The sequence below is a fragment of the Ranitomeya variabilis genome, chromosome 6, assembly GCF_051348905.1.
Source record: "Ranitomeya variabilis isolate aRanVar5 chromosome 6, aRanVar5.hap1, whole genome shotgun sequence".
NCBI lineage: Eukaryota > Metazoa > Chordata > Amphibia > Anura > Dendrobatidae > Ranitomeya > Ranitomeya variabilis.
In genome coordinates this window covers 520,850,198-520,870,209 of record NC_135237.1, presented here as the reverse complement: position 1 = coordinate 520,870,209, position 20,012 = coordinate 520,850,198, and the positions used below count along the sequence as shown (strand labels likewise).

Here is a 20,012-nt window from a genome sequence, read left to right as displayed (position 1 = left end):
TATGTGCAGATCTAGTGGTGGGCAGAAGAGCCGTGAAAAGTTTAAAAAAGCAATAAACCATTATACTTACCTCTCCTCAGCCCTACTTAAACCAGTCTGCTCCCCACCCTACCCTCTGATTAGCTCATCTTCTTTCATCCTTAACCTTTGCGTTTTCTGGTGGGCCCCACCTCTGACTAGGCCCCACATTGTCATGTGGGATGCAACACATCAATGAAGTGTCTGGTCCCGCACATGACCATGGTCAACGGCGCCCGCTGGAAGACCGGGAGGAAGTAGAAGAAGCAAGAGGAGCTGATTGGAGGATAGCGCATGGAACGGCAACAGAAGGACAGATATGGCCACAACTAAAGAGACCTAAATATAACAGTTTATTTGATTTATACAAAATTTATTCATAAAAATTTGAGAAAATCTGCCCAATTCAAATTTCGAGAGATTTTCTCAACTCTAATCAATGTGGAACTTGAGGTTGGGAGAAATAGCTGTTGGCTGCAAGAAGCAATCTTCAGATTGGGGGTATAGAAAGTCCCGGGTCGAGTCTTTTGTGGGAACAATTGATAAAAGCATAAAATTCCTTTGAGACTGAATGAGAGATAAATAAATAATAAAACATGAAAAATAAAATAAATATATTATGCTATACCATTACGTGAACACTATGACAGCAGACTATTAATAATTACTTTTTATATGACAGCTTCCCTTCCCCCTCCATAGATTGTCTGCCAATTGCTGTCCATTGGCGACGAGGTCTGGAATTTTGGATCTCTTTGAAGCCTATGTCATGTCCACGGATTACTGCCACTATTTAATTTGAATCACCGCCTATCTTCTGCAACATAATCGAATGGTCTCTGACATCTCGGAAACATGTTGGTTTTTACAGCGTGGTGTTATCCTGTGGTGCTCTGCAATCAATTACCGTTATACCACCATCATTAATAATTTTCTTAATGAAAATGATTCTGTTGATCTCTGCTGTATTTTAATTATCAGAGTTAAGCATAATTACATTGCAGCTCTGAGCTGGCATGTACACTCCTTTAGGGCGCAATTTTGTTTTAACACACTGATAATGTAATTTTACATTGTGTCAGTTGTTTAGTTATTATCCAGTCGTACAATTCCGCTGTATTCCAGATAACAGATAATAACCTTAGTACCTACCATATCCTGAAGTCATTTAAAAAGCAATATTGGAATTTCTTAACTAGCTAACTTAATCGTCTTATGAATGTATAATTCCCATTGCTAAATATTTGTCCCGACACCCTGCTTTAATAATGCCTCTAAACGCAGGTAACCATACATGTAATGAGGAAGACGAGATAATTACACAGCAAGGCTCAAAGACGTCTCTCATTCAATAACAATGCAATGTTGTGACCCTGGAAATATTGGTAGAATATATTAATCTTCATCTATAGCTTTACACTGGTTATATATGAAATTTGATTTTTTTTTCTATTTGCAGCCATGTGCTGAGATATCGGGCAGGGTAGAGGGACAGGGAGTCTCCACACGAGCAGTGACCAAACAAAATACAATCGAGTTTGCAGATATGTGTCTGGTGGATGCTGATCCCGCTGGTGCGCTCAGCAAACAAATTAGAAAGTAGGATATGTTTCTGGCACACCGACCAGGTAAAATGAAAAAATTTTATTAGACCATAACTAAAAATAAAACAATCAAAACAACCTGGTTGGTGTGCTGGAAACATATCTTTCTTTCTCCTTTGTGTGCGGAGATGTGAGGCAAGGTACGTAGTTGCTGCCTCCAGTATGAAATGAATCTGGATCAGGCATGAGGCTTCTGCACCCTAATGTAAACTCTTTAAGTTGATCCCCCACTTTTTATGTGTTATATACTATAGTTATATTTGTTTGGGCCCATTTAGGCATCCTTAATGGCACTGCTACTTATTAATCATCTATAGCTCCACCATCGGTTCTGACTAGACCTATCCAATGTCTAATGGACTTTTTGGAGAAAATTGAGAAATGGCAATAGGGTCGTGCCACCAATCTGTCCAACAAGGATTGAGTTAAGAATGGGCAGCACGGTGGCTCAGTGCTTAGTTTGTAGTGCTGGGTCGTGGGTTCAAATCTCATTAAGGACAACATCTGCAAAGAGTTTGTATGTTCTCCCTGTGTTTGTGTGGGTTTCCTCTGGGTTCTCCGGTTTTCTTCCACACTCCAAAGACATACGGATAGGGAATGTAGATTGTGAGCCCCAATGGGGACAGTGATGGTGATCTCTGTACATTGCTGTGAAATATGAATTTAAAACACAACAATGGATATTTATCACTAGTAATAAAGGAAATTATAGCAAATCAATATAAAGTAAGTGAAAAACATTTGTTGTATAGGGAATAATGGCAGACCATTTGGAAATTATTATAAACCCAAAGAAGAAAAAGCCCAAACAAAAAGTCAGAAAAATAGGACAAATAAGGATATTGAGGTTAAAATACCTTTATTAATAACGGTATATACTGTAGTACTACAAGAACGAGAAGTGCCCACACAAACAATAACAAATAATTTATATAAGTAAGATCAAAATTGAAATATCATACATAATAAGTTAAACACCACCTCACCAGGTAAAAAAGATGAAAACTGATTATATTATGCTAAGGGGTTATATAGGTTTTGGTAACAATTTAGTGTGAGTAGAAAAAAAACAAAAGGACAACCATCCTCATACAGCAGCAAAAAGTTATGTGATGAAATTATGACAATATAAGGGATATGATTTTATGGTCATGGACATTTTCGCATCTTTCAGAAAACAAAATTATGTTATGTGAAAGCGATCAGGGGAAATCCATAACAAAACCTACATTGGCCGACTTTTAACACTGAGCTTGGATCCCCACCAGCAGTCACAGATAATCCCAGGTCACATCTGAGCTTAAATAACAGAACAATTCCATGTTTTTACTGAGTTTGCAAATTTACAAATATTTTTTTCACTGTTTCAATCCACATAAAAATATAATAAAAGAAAAGAAGAAACTTTGGAAATATTTTTGATAAAAAATTTACTTTACTATTTTGTGTGCACATTTCCTAAGCAGACCATGGTTGTAGAATACAAAAATGAACTAAATCCCTTCCCTTTTGTATCACTATACATTTAGAAGGCTATAAATAAGCAAAGCGATTTAATGCGAATAGAATTTGTTGCAAATTTTATGAAATTCCCATGACTTGGTGAATTCGAACAATCTATGATTTGATTTGCGTAAATCACCAAAAAGATCAACTCATCCTTTTCACGGATTGCAGAAGATTGCATAAGCCACAGATGGCTGACATGATCTCAGGCATGACTACACAGGCTTCACCATAATGCCTTGCAGCTATTACATCACATGGTCTAGTGAAACCAATCAGAATGGACTATCATTGCCTGTATAAAAGCTGAGGCAGGAAATGCAGCAGCCATTTTAGGATGATTTAGCATTGTGAGACTGCGTCAGAGCTCACAGCTCAGATAGAAAGAAAAAGCCCTAAAACATTAGACAAATACTCCAGACATCAATGTGTCATGCAACTGCTGCATTGAAGAGAGAGATTAGTCTGGGAATAATACAGAGATTCATTTAACAGGGGGAGGGAGACAGAGAGAGAGAGAGAGAGAGAAAGGGAGGAAAAGTGCCAGCAGCAGAGCCACATATAGTGTCCCGTAATTGATCAGTCATATGGTGTAGTTGGCATCTGTCCTGCTACATTTGAATTACAATTACAGTTTTACACTTCATTCTTAGAACACTAGAAAGCAATAGCAAGGCAGTACAACAGTTTAAAAAAATCTATAATCAGTGTTGGTCAAAAGCGACTGTGCTGAGATTTTACATTTCTTGTGCAATCCTTTTTTGTGAAGGGGGAATGATTGTTTTTTTAAAAATACAAAATAAATTTACACAGACATTTAACTGAGACTATCTATCTCACAAAGTGTGGGTATAGCAAACAATTTATTTTTTTTTGCACAATTATTTTATTAGTCAAATTTTACATCCATAAATGCAAAAACAATACAGCTGATTGTCATAGGTGCTGGCGTTTTGGACTTGTACCTATCTAGCTTTTCTTATCCTGTGATTTTGAGAAGGGGGTTGAATTCAGTCATATGAGACCTCAAAGTGTTGCACACATATTTTCAGTGCACTTATAGACATTGAAGTGTTGTGATTCGCAGAGAATCAATTCACTGCAAATCAAATTTTTGGGAAAAATTTGTTGAACCTTGCAAATTCGAATTTCAAAAGGCTCAATAATATCTGTTAGGCACCAAATGGATGAGGTTATGAATTGGACACGTTGAGTCAATAGAAAAGGTAAGAAAAGGCACATATGTATGACAAATGAAGGTCACCCCAGCTATTAGTTATCATCAGGGGGTATACCTTAATAATGGTTCATAGAACAAATTCATAAAAATGGGTATTTACCCTTCCAAGAATAAAGGAAATTCTTAAGCCTTTGATGATGGTTGCCATGAACTCCTTGAATATTTCGAGCTAACATGATTGCTGTTCAGATAAGAAAAGCTCTTGTAGACCTCTTCAGTGATGGAGGGCAACCTGTAATCTTGAGGAGGATGCTACTGGTTTCCACTGTGAGTGAATATAGGGATAACTTACAGGCCATGAATAATAAGCCCTGTTTTTTTATCTGAGGTCAACTTAGAGAAGAGAGCATTGAAGGGGATGCACCATGCCGAATCAACTGATCTGAAAGTAAAAAGTTCCCAGCAGACAGCCTTTCCTCAAATGTGCACGTTCCTACACAACAAATGTTATGTTTTACAGAACCTGACATACATTATTTAAATGCAAATTGATGCTGTGTATTTATATATTTAATATTTCATTTGGTGCTTTCAAAGGCTTGTGAAGGTTACAAAGAAATCTACTTCTGAGTGTGTAAAATGTAATGATTAAAAGAACAACTTGTAATTGTTTCGAGGAAGTTTTTTTTTTTTAAAGTCTTTGATGTTGCGATTAATGTTTCGGATGTAAATAACTTGATATGAATGCCTGTTTGCTTAAGTTCTTGGGCTTCATAATGTTTTTCTTCTTTATTATAGTCAGTAGGTTGCCTTGGAAAAAAACATATTTCATCTCAGTGTGCGCCTATGTTTGGGAAACTAGAATATAATGTGTAAAATTGTAATATGTTCTGTGAAATCTACAAAGAGATCATCAAAGTCTCTTCCAGGCACAACTAAGAGTTGTCTTGGTTAACAATAGGCAGTATTTCCATAAGAGACTTGTGTGCTCTATATTATATGTTTCCTCATATGGCGATGTCTCCATTAACCTATGTGGTCACTTTATATTTAGATTTACAGTTTTGAAGGACACTGGAGTGATCTTGAGGTTTGCAATATGGGTCATCAAAACCAGAATGACTTTTCTTAGCCTAGTCTCTTCTAGGCACAATTGTCTAATTATTTCATGGAGTAAGTTTTTGGATCACCCTTTGATCTTAAGGTTGACAATATGGGTCATCAAAACCAGAATGACTTTTCTTAGCCTAGTCTCTTCTAGGCACAAAATGAGGTTGTCTAATTATTTCATGGAGTAAATTTTTGGATCACCCTTTGATCTTAAGGTTGACAATATGGGCCATCAAAACCAGAAGGTCTTCATCTTGTAGACTATCCTCTTCTAAGCCCAACATGAGGTTGTCTAATGAAGTCATGGAGTAAGTTATTGGATTGCCCCATGATCTTGAAATTGGCAATATGGGCCATCAAAACCAAAAGGTCTTTGTCTTGTAGCCTATTCTATTCTAAGCCCAACATGAGGTTGTCTAATGAAGTCATGGAGTAAGTTATTGGATCGCCCCTTGATCTTGAGGTTGGCAATATGGGCCATCAAAACCAAAAGGTCTTTGTCTTGTAGCCCATTCTATTCTAAGCCCAACATGAGGTTGTCTAATGAAGTCATGGAGTAAGTTATTGGATCGCCCCTTGATCTTGAGGTTGGCAATATGGGCCATCAAAACCAAAAGGTCTTTGTCTTGTAGCCCATTCTATTCTAAGCACAACATGAGGTTGTCTAATGAAGTCATGGAGTAAGTTTTTGGATCCCCCCTTGATCTTGAGTTTGGCAACATGGGCCATCAAAACCAGAATGCCTTCATCCTATAGCCTATTATCTTCTAGGCACAAAATTAGGTTGCCTAATGAAGTCACGGAATAATTCTTTGTATCGCCCCTTGGTAACCATAGTATTTCCCAGACAGGCAGACCACCATGTACTACAGGCTCACCCATTTATTTCAATGTTTGGCGTGTAATACAGCATGAAATATGTGGCCAATTGCAACTAACTCTAACAATAGCATCTAATTATAGGTTTACAGAGAGGGTCTGCTTTATTTTAAAAATATTTTTTTTGTGAATAGACTCAAGAGTGATATAGGGCTTATATTATCTAAACGTAATATTTAGCATTTGCACTAGAAAAACCTCCCAGCATACACAATAAACACATTTACACGGCTGATGTTTGACAAGAGTGTCTGTTACTGTGCTTTCCTCTATATTGACCACAAGAAAAAAGTATATTACACAGAATTTTTTTTTCACTGAAGGATCTTAAGAAAAACTTAGGCATTTCTAAATACAAGACGCGTGGCCCTCGTTTTCTGTAGCTCATACAGGTAGATTTTGATTAGTATTTTGGGGCACTCAAAAATATTTTTTATCCACATCTTATTTAATTTATTAATTGAAAGTACGGGAAACAAATACTGTTATTGATTGGTACAAGAGGTTCTCATTAACCCTTTGAGCTAAGTGGTCTTCTAGAGCAACATGGATATAAAATGCATACAGAATCAATGTCATATGATTGCACCCCTGGACTTCTCTATCAATGTCTGTTTTATGTACTGAAAAAAAAAATCACTTCTGAGAGCTGGCATTTGTATCGACACACTTTGTCCCGGATGAGGCTATCATGGCCAGGCAGCTTTTTCAAAGCTCTTACCTGACAAGGAGCAATTGTTTGAGACCGCCGCTTAAAGTGTAACTACAATTAGCAGCTGTTTGAAATGGCAAAACCCAATAGTACAGGAAAGTCTTCTGCAAACAGGTCATCGAAAGGAGCGAGAGCCCCTTGGACACATCATACCTGATTCAATCTTTGTGTAAAGAAAAGGCATCTACAATAGGTTAGCGGACAAAACCAATAGATAGAAATGAGGAAAAAACTTGACTTTCGTTTAACTGTACAACACGTTTCAACCCCATAAAAGGGTCCTCATCAGGTGTCTAAAGATATACTTTCGATAAGATGGCAGAACAGGGTCTTAAAAAACTTTAAGATATTTTGGGAACGTATCTTTTGAAATACAAAATGACTTGTTGAAAAAGTCGATATAAATCTTTCACACTGGTAACGCACCTTTTCTTTAAAAATAAGTGGTTGTTTTCAGATTCTCGGGGAGATCTATGTCCGGACCATAGATCTTAGCAGCTCATTTACATAAAATAAAAATGTGGATCTCTCTGGAATAAGAAATCGGATCGCAGATATCAAAGTATCATTTCATTTAGCTTCCTACGACCTACATGTCCACATAGACGGCTTAGAGGGTTGATTCCCATTAAAACACCTATTATTGCTTTGAATTATCCTGGACACAAACTGTTGGCGAAAATGAAATAATTTCTATTTCAATACACACATTGCTATGAAGTTATTTGATAACACAGTAATTTTACCCCAAAATATAATGTTGCCCAAATGAAACACATAATGTTAACATTACAAGCGGAGTGGCTAGGTACAGATGTGTCTTACTTTTTCTCTTGACTAGGAATGGGCGAACTCAAGGAAGTTCGGGTTCTGGAACTCGATTGTACTTCAGTCCAAAGTTCGATTTAGGTATCAGAACTGTACACAAACTTGAACCAGAACCTGAACCCAATAGAAAACAATGAAGACCCGAACTGTTTCTTGAAAAATATTCTCTCTTTGTTGAATGGACTTCTCTGGAACTCCAAACATTCCGGCCGATGTCCGTGTTCAGCGTTTAGCACTGGGCACTAACTGTCCGGTACAAACCTTGGGATCGTTCATCTCTGCTCTAGACCCAACATAGACCTATTTTGCCAGATTAAGAGCTTTTTAAAAAATTATTTAGTCATACCCTGTTGGGAAGTGCTTATGCTATAAGTATGTATGTGTGACCATTAAAATATATCCACTTTTTTAGTGCAAACTGTAGTTGTTAACCACATTCAAGACAAATAAGGTTAGACGCACCTGTACAGCTAGCCTGAAAAACACAATGGACCTGGGGAATCCAACTCCAAAGGTTATTGGAATCCCTGAAACTCTTACAGGAATTTTTTTTTTTACATATTGCTATCTGTATTGAAAAAAAATCTTCTAATTTCTTTACCGGCCACTAGGGTTTTTTTTAGACTTTAATTTCCAATTGTTTCAAGAAATCCACTTGTACATTAACCACAATGGCCGGATCCTGACCCTTTCTTTTGTATTGAAGTGTTTAATGAGCCTCTGCGAGGGTCACAATGACTGCGAAGGGAGGGGGAGCAGGGTCAGCTTTGATATCGCCTTTGGTGATTGGTGGATACTGTGTTATCAGCTGAGTGTAGAGGTTTTACCTGGCAATGTAAACCTGCCTGTGATGATAAGGAACCTGCTGAAAACTGTCACTGAAAGAATAGTTTGAGTCTAAAAAAGCTTTACTGACCACTGAAAAAAATTGCAAGATTAATAATTTCATTTTTTTTTCATAAAATCATAATATGAAAAAAAAAAAACATTGCCAAATTTTATTTTAAATGCACATCACAAAACAATCTGAATTAAACAATAAAACATTTTCTGATGTTACGCTCACGAATAAAACACTTTGCGCCGCAGCAAACCTACCAATCAAAAAGAAGTATATTGATTAACAGAATAAGTTATTTGCACGTAAGTACAGTAGGTAGTGGTGCTATATACTGTATATACGCATAGATTTCAGAATACAGTAAATGGGTTTGTGCCGTTGTCCTAAAACTCCATGTTGTATGGATCACATCACTTTCCCTTGTGCTGCCACAAAAACATGACGCCTCTGGGTTCTAGAACACTTTTCGTTTTGCCGGAGTCACTACAACCCAGAGCGTCCCTCAATGGACTAAATAGAACTCCTAATTTATGTTTGATTTTTTTTTTATCCATTGACTCTTAGGCCACATTCAGACATCATTTTATCACGCACCAGTGCGACCTGAGGTGTTCACGGACAGCACTCATACCCATCTATGGCGCCCTTCCCTGATTTTCCACGGATCGAGTGGCCTGTGCAAAATAGCGGAAACACGTCTGACTTTGAACGGAATATCTCATGCAAGTCTATGGGTCCGTGAAAAAATTGTACTGCACTCTGATGACATCTGAGTAAGGTCTGATTTACACAGACTGTCACCTAGGAGAAGGTGGAGAAACGTTCCACTTTTTTTCTTCAGGTATTGGAAAAACTGACCAAACTGACCAAACTCTGATCAAACTAATCGGTCTGTTGTTCTTGTATGACTGAATTAGGCCTTAACAATAAATAATTTAAAAACGGCTGAAACTAAGATGCAACACTGTAGTATAAAGTCTGTCTTCTCAGCTTTATCGGAGCCCTCATTCACTTGTCAGTGTTTTCATGTATGAGAGTTTTAGCCATGATTTTTGGTCGGAGATTGGTCCATGTGACATCAGTTTTTTTTCGTATGCGAAAAAAAAATTCTCTATTCTTTTCCTATGTAACAATCCATGAAAATCTGACTGCACTTGGATGCCATCCGATTGTTGTCCGATTTTTTTTTACTGACCCATAGACTTGCACTGCCAATTCTGATCCCACACTCAGATCAAAATCGATCATCACTCAGTCCATGGAACATGTGTATGACCCCTTTCAATATTGTAGGATGGCTTGGACTGGCCGGCAGGAGAACAGTAGAATCCTCCGGTGGGCCACCACCCTCATATATGAGCAGTACTTGGCACTATATACATGAATCACTATGTACAGACAAAGGCGGCATCTCATTCATTTACCAATCTACCCAGGTCATTGTCAAATAAATTTGTGATTGCATGTAGCTGAGAAGTGGGGCCCTGGAGGTGGCTACTGGTGGGCCCTTGGCAGCCTAGTCCGACACTGTAGGTACGAGAGATATGGCGAAAACACTGGAGGACACTTGTCCTTGATAAACTGATGGCCGAATTAGGCTAACGCTTCCTTATAGGTTTTAATCTGATCAGGATAGTACATGCTCGGAGTCTCAGGGACCGTACACATGGACCTGTTTTTCCATCTGATGTGTGTGTGGTTCATGAAACTCTATGGGTCAGTGATCGAGAGCGTAACACGTGGATGTGTGAATGTAGCCTGACTCTACAGCCGGCACCGCTACCCACCGGTAGAAGGCCATATCTCTCTAATTACTAATTAATGGCATTATCGGGAATCCAAAAACCATCATCAATATTCGCATATGCGATTTTTACCTTTGTTGTACACAATGCAGTTGTTCTTGCTATCCTCAACCCCTTGCCAGGTCACATCCAACAACCATTTGGGACCATCAGTCAGCACCAGAGGAACGGGGGCCTTTGTCTTCTGCCGAGAAGAATAAGATAAGCAGCAATTAGCAGAAATAATCAAAAAAAAATCGAGAATATTAAGATTCATATTTTACCGACTCGAGACGTTATCCATATTCTCCGGCGTCATCTCCTTTTAAACAATAAGAAGGGATAAAAGCGTTCCTGCCTCTCCACCGATCTGAATAGCTAAGTTATTATCAAGGATATTTCCAAACGATACTGGATCAGATCTCGCAGATTACGCAGATCTCCAGTGGTTTGGAATTATAAAGGAAAATGCAGATGACTTTCAGAGCAGAAAAACCATGTTTGCGAGTGAACTTTAGGTACATTGTACTTCGCTATCAACAAGATCTCACTATTTCCTGAAACAGACAGGAAAGAATTCGGAGAATCAGTATCCATTTCAAACCCCCTTATCCGCTCTTACATTTATTTTCTCGTAGGAAATTATTCTGAATGAATAATGTAATTTTCCCCTTCTCTATCTTTTGCCGCCTGATGATGTACAGTTTTACTGCCGCTGAAATAATAATATTGTTAATGTTTCAATATGTAGTCTCGGGACTATAAAAGACACAGAGTGAATACATTTCAAAGCAGAGGAAGCAAAGCATGACACCTCTTGTCCTTTGAGGTATAAAAAAAAAAATGGAATAAAAAATTGAAGAGCTTGTTCCATATTTTTTTTCTCATTGAGGATTTACTGTTATATATAATAGGGATTTTTTTTTTATTCCCTGTTATTAAAAGATGTTCTAATCAAAAACTGGAGCAATTTCAATGCAAGATGGATCTGGAGCGGAATGTATGACCTTGTGATATTATTAGATTGGGGTGGGGGGGTTGTATGTCCTCTTAATTTTCCCTCTGTCCGTCCATAAAATATTGAAAAAATGAAGAAGAAAAAAAAAAGCAATTTCTCCCGACATTAGGACTACCGTTTGCATTTTTATTAAAATTACATGTGGGGAGATGCAGGGGTGTCGATTAAAGAGAGTTCCGCATCAAGAAAACCAAAATGCTTCACCCATTTTATTGCCAAGAACAGAGAGTCAAACAGGTAATGTCTCTCCTTGTGGAGAGTGACATGCCTGACTTGCCAGTGTAAGGAGACTTATAGGCAATGTAAGGAGTGTAAGGAGACTTATAGGCAATGCAATGCTCCTCTGGGAAATTAATTATGCAAATTGCCTCTTGAGAGAAGAAGAGGACTTGAACTCTAGTGCCAACTATTGGAAGTAGCAATCTTAAAAGGCAATATTGATCCTTGCCACACGAATTAGGATAAAATCGGAACCAAAATCTCTATTTCTGTGTTTCGGGATATTTGCTCATCCTCAGTGCAAAGCATGAGATCTGATTTAGCTGTATGAGAGGCCTTGACTGAATTCTAAGAAATAAGATTTCTCCTAGTGGAGAATGACATGTCCTCTGGAAAACAAAATTGCTCTTATTGGAAGAGTAGCAATCCTAAAAGTCAATATTAAGCTTTGCCACATGACTTAGGATAAAAGCCAAACCAGAATCTCAATTTGCAGACACGTGTTCCGAGGTATTTGCTCCTCCTCAGTGCAAAGCATGAGATCTGATTTGGATGTTTGAGAGGCCTCTCATTGTGGTCTAAGGGGTATCGTTTCTCCTTGTGGAAAGAGGCATGGCTTATAAGTCTCCTTACTCTGGCATGTCCGATTCTTCACTACTTAACAGCAATGATATGCTTTTGGAGAGCCTTCTGAAACTCCAGTAAGTAAAGGGGTGGTGTTGGGGTCTTTAGGGGCTTGGATAGTGTTCAAATGAAAATCCTGACATGTCTATTTAAGTAAATACGTTTTTACCCATAAAATACCAATGCTCATGAAGAAGTTTACAATCCCTCTTTTATTCCTCTTGGCAATTGGGTTTTATAGTTTCTCCTGTCAAAACTCTAACACTGTCAACGAAGAGTATATAATCATTAGGAAAGTGGACCCCAAACATTTGCTATCATGTAATATAACAAAACCATATAGTACTCACCCTCCCCAGGTCCAGTGTTGACTCTATGCCGCCTCTCCGATCTGACTGTTTTGGCTGCAGTGGTGACATGATGTCGACAGCTCACATCACCTCTGCAGCCATTCAATGAGCTGAGCGGCTCATCTACATCAGCAAAGGCACTGAGTTCAGTGATTGGCTGCAGGAGTGTTGTGAACTGTCAAGTAATATCACCGCTGCAGCCAATCACTGAGACAGGAGCAGTGGCAGAGAGCCAGCACTGGACCCGAGGAGGGTGACTACTATCTGATTTTATTATTTTTCATTATAGGCATCATTTCTAAAAGTTTTTACAAATTTTAGAATGAGAGAGTGACTTCCCGTTCACACATAAAGATGGCGACTAGAAAAAATTCTTGCATACATACAAACTAAATGACAGAAATATTCTGATAAAACTTTTACTGGAAGTGCTACTTTAATAACATATTTCCAAGAGGTGTAAGAGAGGAATGGCATAACGCAGAGTCCTTATAAAAGATGTTCTAAACATTTTATTAAAGAATATAAACGCTGCACTTATGTAATTAGTTGTATCAAGAGAGAGATGACGCCCCCTTTAAATGTGGTCAAACATGAATTCTCATTTAACACTTTCATCAAAGTATAGCAATGATGGATTCAGTTATCAGAGGGTGGGTTTAACCCTTAAACTTCTCATCAGTGCAGTCCCTCCCATGGCATCTAGGGGTTAACATAAGAAATTCCAGACTTCTCAGCTTACATGGAGAATGGTGTAACGTAAATTCCCCACTTCCTAGCTGCTATTGCTTCATGTTTGATGGTTGGAGCATTTTATTTTTTTTTTACCGGCTTGTTTTTTTTTTTTTTCTTTTACAACAGTTTTCTACTGAATCAGTTAATCTTATTGTCTTCGGAATAAAACAGATCGCAGCTTGTACGCTGTGCTGTTTTTTTTTCCACCATAAAAGCCCCAGAATTCCAGCTCTGTTTGCATTCTATAGCGGCCAATGGAGAGAGCGTGATCTCATACTTATTTCCATCACAGTGGGTCATGGACCAATTTGAATATTTGGATTGTATAAAGATTATCACAGTAGTGTTGTCATCAAAGGCAGCCTTATAGACGCTGCGCATAAATCATTCTCATAGGAGAAAAAAAAACACAGTACAATACTGTACCATAAAAAAAAATGAACAAAACAATGCTCGTAATTCTATAAGAATGCAGGTTACGCGCTATCAGTCTAAAATTATCATAAATATCCAAGCATATCAAGTTTCAATTCAAAAATCTGCGTTTAGAAAGGAAATAAATAAAAATAACACTTGTGAAAATAAATGTCCTAACCTGGAATTGACATCCATTAATTTACATTTATTACAATCAGGTACTAAATAACTAGCGACAGTGAGAAGAAAACCAGATCCTTTAGAAATAGTTCCTTAAAGGAGCCACTACGGTCTTAGAAAAGAAATGGCTATTTATGATATACTAAATGTTTATACAATTTATAATATATATGATTTCAAAATCTCATATTCATTACTTTTAATGGACAGTTATCTTGTCCTGGTCATGTGATGGACACACAGGTGTATGGCTTGTTACAAAGCACAGAACCATACACCTGTGTGACTATCACATGACCAGGACAGATTATTATCAGTGAGGAACGAACGTGATCGGATAAGGCGTTACCTGAGCATGCTTGTGTGCTAACTGTGTATGTTCGGTGTGCTCGAAAAATATGTTCAAGTCCCCGCAGCTGCATGTCTTGCGGCTGTTCAACATGCAGTGATTGGCTAACAACCATTTAAAGGGAATCCATCAGTAGGATCAGCCGTCCTAAGCTGACTACAGGGGCATGTAGGTCATAGGACCCTGAATAGAATGATACCTTGATATCTGCAATTCGATGCCTTATTCCACAGAAATACACATTTTTTCTTAATATGCAAATGAGCTGTTAAGATCTATGGGCCGGACATAGATCTCACTGAGAGATTATTATTATTCTCCTTGCTCAGCTCATTTTAATTGACAGGCTTCTCACATATGTTTACATACAGAGAGACCCCTCAATGAACTGGATCAGGCCATTAAGAAGCAGCCGGGGATTGTACCGGACTAGTCAGGTCTTCATATATAGTCCGTGACCAGAAAGAAAGTATGGTAGCTCTAAAGTTTGCAAATCATTTGAAAATATCTAAACTTTGCCCACAAAGTGAAAAAAACAAAAAAAAAAACAAAGCAGATAAGCACATATAAAATGGACTTAAAAAAGATGCAAATAGAAGAATTAATTTTGAGCAAACAAAAAAAAGGCAAAAAACCACACAGAACTAGACAAAAAATAGGAGCAAACGCAATGATGAATCGGTCTTTGTATTCTCTCTTGTAGTGATGGTAATTCTAAACAAGGGATCCCCTCCATAACCTCAAAATACAACAATGGTGATATATATATATATATATATATATATATATATTGCAGATATATGTATATATCTTGCAGATTATATTATACATATTGTATATAATATATATGTATATATATATATATACACTCACTGGCCACTTTATTAGGTACACCTGTCCAACTTCTTGTTAACACTTAATTTCTAATCAGCCAATCACATGGCGGCAACTCAGTGCATTTAGGCATGTAGACATGGTCAAGACAATCTCCTGCAGTTCAAACCGAGCATCAGTATGGGGAAGAAAGGTGATTTGAGTGCCTTTGAACGTGGCATGGTTGTTGGTGCCAGAAGGGCTGGTCTGAGTATTTCAGAAACTGCTGATCTACTGGGATTTTCACGCACAACCATCTCTAGGGTTTACAGAGAATGGTCCGAAAAAGAAAAAAAATCCAGTGAGCGGCAGTTCTGTGGGCGGAAATGCCTTGTTGATGCCAGAGGTCAGAGGAGAATGGGCAGACTGGTTCGAGCTGATAAAAAGGCAACAGTGACTCAAATCGCCACCCGTTACAACCAAGGTAGGCCTAAGAGCATCTCTGAACGCACAGTGCGTCGAACTTTGAGGCAGATGGGCTACAGCAGCAGAAGACCACACCGGGTACCACTCCTTTCAGCTAAGAACAGGAAACTGAGGCTACAATTTGTACAAGCTCATCGAAATTGGACAGTAGAAGATTGGAAAAAGGTTGCTTGGTCTGATGAGTCTCGATTTCTGCTGCGACATTCGGATGGTAGGGTCAGAATTTGGCGTAAACAACATGAAAGCATGGATCCATCCTGCCTTGTATGGAGCATCTTTGGGATGTGCAGCCGACAAATCTGCGGCAACTGTGTGATGCCATCATGTCAATATGGACCAAAATCTCTGAGGAATGCTTCCAGCACCTTGTTGAATCTATGCCACGAAGAATTGAGGCAGTTCTGAAGGCAAAAGGGGTCCAACCCGTTACTAGCATGGTGTACCTAATAAAGTGGCCGGTGAGTGTATATATATAATATATAAAGCTGAATGTGTGTATGTGTGTATGTCCAGGATTGGCATCTGAACCGTCGCAGCTACAGCCACAAAATTTTGCACAGTCACACGTCTGGACCCCGAGAGCGTCATAGGCTATGTTGTGAGGTGAAATTTTAACCCCGCGCTTTCCAATTCACCAAACAATTTTGCCCCTATCTACATAATGGGGAAAAAGTGAAAGGAAAAGTGTTGGAGGCGTCGCAGCTACAGGCACAAAATTTTGCACAGTCACACGTCTGGACCCCGAGAGCGTCATAGGCTATGTTGTGAGGTGAAATTTTAACCCCACGCTTTCCAATTCACCAAACAATTTTGCCCCTATCTACATAATGGGGAAAAAATGAAAGGAAAAGTGTTGGAGGCAAATTAACAGCTGCCAGATGTGAACAATGGGGACTTAAAGAATGAGAGCGATGGCGCCAAAGAGTATATACTGTACAGTTGCTAAGGTGGGGCCCCGACATGGGATAATCACCACACCACCACGGGGATATGAACACACACACAAAATGCGCCACACACTACCACGTGCTCGAACACATATACCACCCTCAGCGCACATTTCACCACACATACACCAACCTCGCCACATAAAAGTCGAAACACAAAAGTCGCCACTCAAAACTCGCCACGCGCAAAACTCTCCACATGCAAAACTCGCCACACGTGCAAAACTCACCTCATGGAAAACTCGCCACACGCAAAACTTGCACACGCGGAAAAATTGCCACATGCACAAAAGTTGCAACACATGCAAAAGTTGCCTCACACAAAACTTGCACATGCTCAAAAGGCACCACACATAAAACTCGCCATGCGCAAAACTCACCATGCGCAAAACTTGCTGCACACAACTTGCTACACTAGCCTGTCACATGCAACTCGACACACAAAAAGTTGCTACACGCATGTCGCCACACAAAACTCATCTCACAAAAGTCGCTATATGCATGTCGCCACACGCAACTCAACACACACAACTTGACACACGAAACTTGCCCTAAAACACACACAAGTCTGGTATTATCCTTCAAAAATAAAAATCTGATTAATAAGCAGACAAACTACAAGAGCAACAAATGTACCATATAGGAATCCGGCAGCTGTCAGTCACATGACCAGTCTATTATGTGTATGTGTGAGCTAATATATACTGCCAGGGGGTGGGCTTACTGTTGGCTGGGGATTTATCAGGCTGCCAATTTAGCTTACAAATACTGAGGTAAAAATACTGACCAAATAACGTGTGAATGAGGGTCAATACAGGAGGAGATGACATACAGATATATACTATATACAGGAGGAGATGACACACAGGTATATACTATTTACAGGGGAGATGACACACAGGTATATACTATATACAGGAGGAGATGACACAGATATATACTATATACAGGAGAGATGACACACAGGTATATACTATATAGAGGAGGAGATGACATACAGGTACATACTACATACAGCAGGAGATGACATACAGGTATATACTATATACAGGAGGAGATGACACACAGGTATATACTATATACAGGAGCAGATTACCTACAGGTATATAGTATATACAGGAGGAGATGACATACAGGTATATGCTATGTATAGGAGGAGATGACATACAGGTATATACTATTTACAGGAGGAGATGACACACAGATATATACTATATATAGGTGAGATGACACACAGGTATATACTATATACAGGAGGAGATTACATACAGGTATATACTATATCTAGGAGGAGATGACATACAGGTATATACTATATACAGGGGACATGACACACAGCAGGTATATACTATATACAGGGGAGATGACATACAGGTATATACTACATACAGGAGATGACATACAGGTGTATACTATATATAAGGGAGATGACAAACATGTATATACTGAGGTGAAAATGAAAAGGTGTGAGTGCAAAATGAGAGGAGTGAGGGAAAATAGTGGAGTGATCGGAAAATGACAGATGTGAGGTCGAAATGACAAGTGTTAGGGGGGAATGAGAGGAGTGAGGGGGAAAATAAGAGGAGTGAGGGGGAAAATGAGAGGTGTGAGGGAGAAAATGAGAGATGTGAGGGGGAAAATGAAAGATGTGATGGGGAAAATGAGAGGCGTGATGGGAAAATAAGAGAAGTGAGGTGCTATAACTAACCACAGATATTTACTATGCCCAGGCAACGCCGGGCTCTTCAGCTAGTATATATATATATATATATATATATATATATATATATATATAATAATTTTGTTTATATAACACCAACATATTCCGCAGCGCTTTACAACTTATAGAGGGGACTTGTACAGACAATAGACATTACAGCATAACAGAAATCACAGTTCAAAACAGATACCAGGAGGAATGAGGGCCCTGCTCGCAAGCTTACAAACTATGAGGAAAAGGGGAGACACGAGAGGTGGATATAAACACACTATTAATATCACCTGATATCTGCATGATATAAACACTAATAATATCCATTAACCACTCCAAAATTTGATGTTAAAGATCCCGGAGGATTTTAGGATAACTGTAGCCTTGAGGAAGACTGCACAAATTGTAATTCCTGTCTGCACTCCTATTCCATCAGTATTATGCGGATAAAGAATGTAAAGGAAGGAAACACAAAGTGGATGTTTCCTGAAACAATGTTTTAGCAGCCATAACATCACAGCGATACAAGAAAGGGAAGCATCGACGGTAATGACAATGATATACAGTGTCCACTGTGTCTGATTTGCTTTACAGCCGAGCTCTCCAACCTGTGGCTCTCAAACTTGTAATAGGTTCCCATAGGTCCCCTCTCCACTTCTCCAGATCTAGTAGGGGGGTTATGGTGAAATTAATATATTTAAAGCCTGGGATGAGTAAAATATTTAATTTCCAGCTCCACTGTTCGCTGAAGTCGTAGACGGCTATAACCTATTTGCACTTTGTAGATTTGACTTGGGTTGAATTTGGCTCCACAGTTTCCCAGGATCTACCAGACACTTATTATTACACCACATACAGACAACTAATTCTTGTATCATAACATTTTGGCTGAATGAAACTACCATACTAATAATCAGTCAAGGTGCATCTAGATTAAGTGTCTCAAATAGGCAACTCTTGGTCTGCAGACCCAGAAGCAATTTTTTTGCAGGCCACAGCCAAGGGCGTGGTGAGCAGAGGGACAGTTATCTGCTGGGCCGGCACTGTCTTTATATGTGTCACATTGCAAAATATGGAGCCATCATACTGTTTATAAGGAGCTCTGAGTGATAAAACTGTATATAGAGAGTCTGTGAGGCCATCATACTGTATGTAAAGGAGTTGTAGGCAATCATACTGTATGTTGTAAGTCTATGGAGTGCGAGGGGTCATCATACTGTATGTAGGAGAGGGCAGGGTCATCATACTTTATGTAGGAGAGGGTAGGGTTATCATATTGCATGTAGGGGAGGATTGGGGCCATAATACGATATTTAGAGGGCTTGTATGTAGGGAATCTGTGAGGCCATTACACTGTATGTAGGAGTAGGTGGGATAATAATACTGCATGTAGGGGGTTGTGGGACCATCACACTATATTTAGAGGGGTTGAGGGGCCATCATACTGTATGTAGGGAATCTGTGAGGCCATCACACTGTATGTAGGAGGAGATTGGGTAATAATACTGCATGTAAGGGTTGTGGGGCCATCCTACTATATTTAGAAGGGTTGAGAGGCCATCATACTATATGTAGGTGCAGCGCCCCAGAGTCCTGGTCGTTGCAGTAATGTCGCTCTGCCACTAAGGGGAGTGATGTTACATCTGATTGCATTAAAGGAGTTCACCTGACCAGGTATCACATATCACAGACACACACTAC

The 20,012-nt window shown here is 39.0% G+C and overlaps 1 protein-coding gene across 2 annotated transcripts in view; it reads right to left on the bottom strand.

Annotated features, from left to right (window-relative positions):
• ZFPM2 (zinc finger protein, FOG family member 2) overlaps window positions 1-20,012 on the bottom strand; it is a 601,965-nt gene that overhangs the window by 211,482 nt on the left and 370,471 nt on the right. For both annotated transcript variants that reach the window (XM_077271062.1, XM_077271061.1), the window contains one exon: window positions 10,556-10,667. In XM_077271062.1, the coding sequence (XP_077127177.1) occupies window positions 10,556-10,667 (112 nt within the window). The remainder of the gene's footprint in view (window positions 1-10,555; window positions 10,668-20,012) is intronic.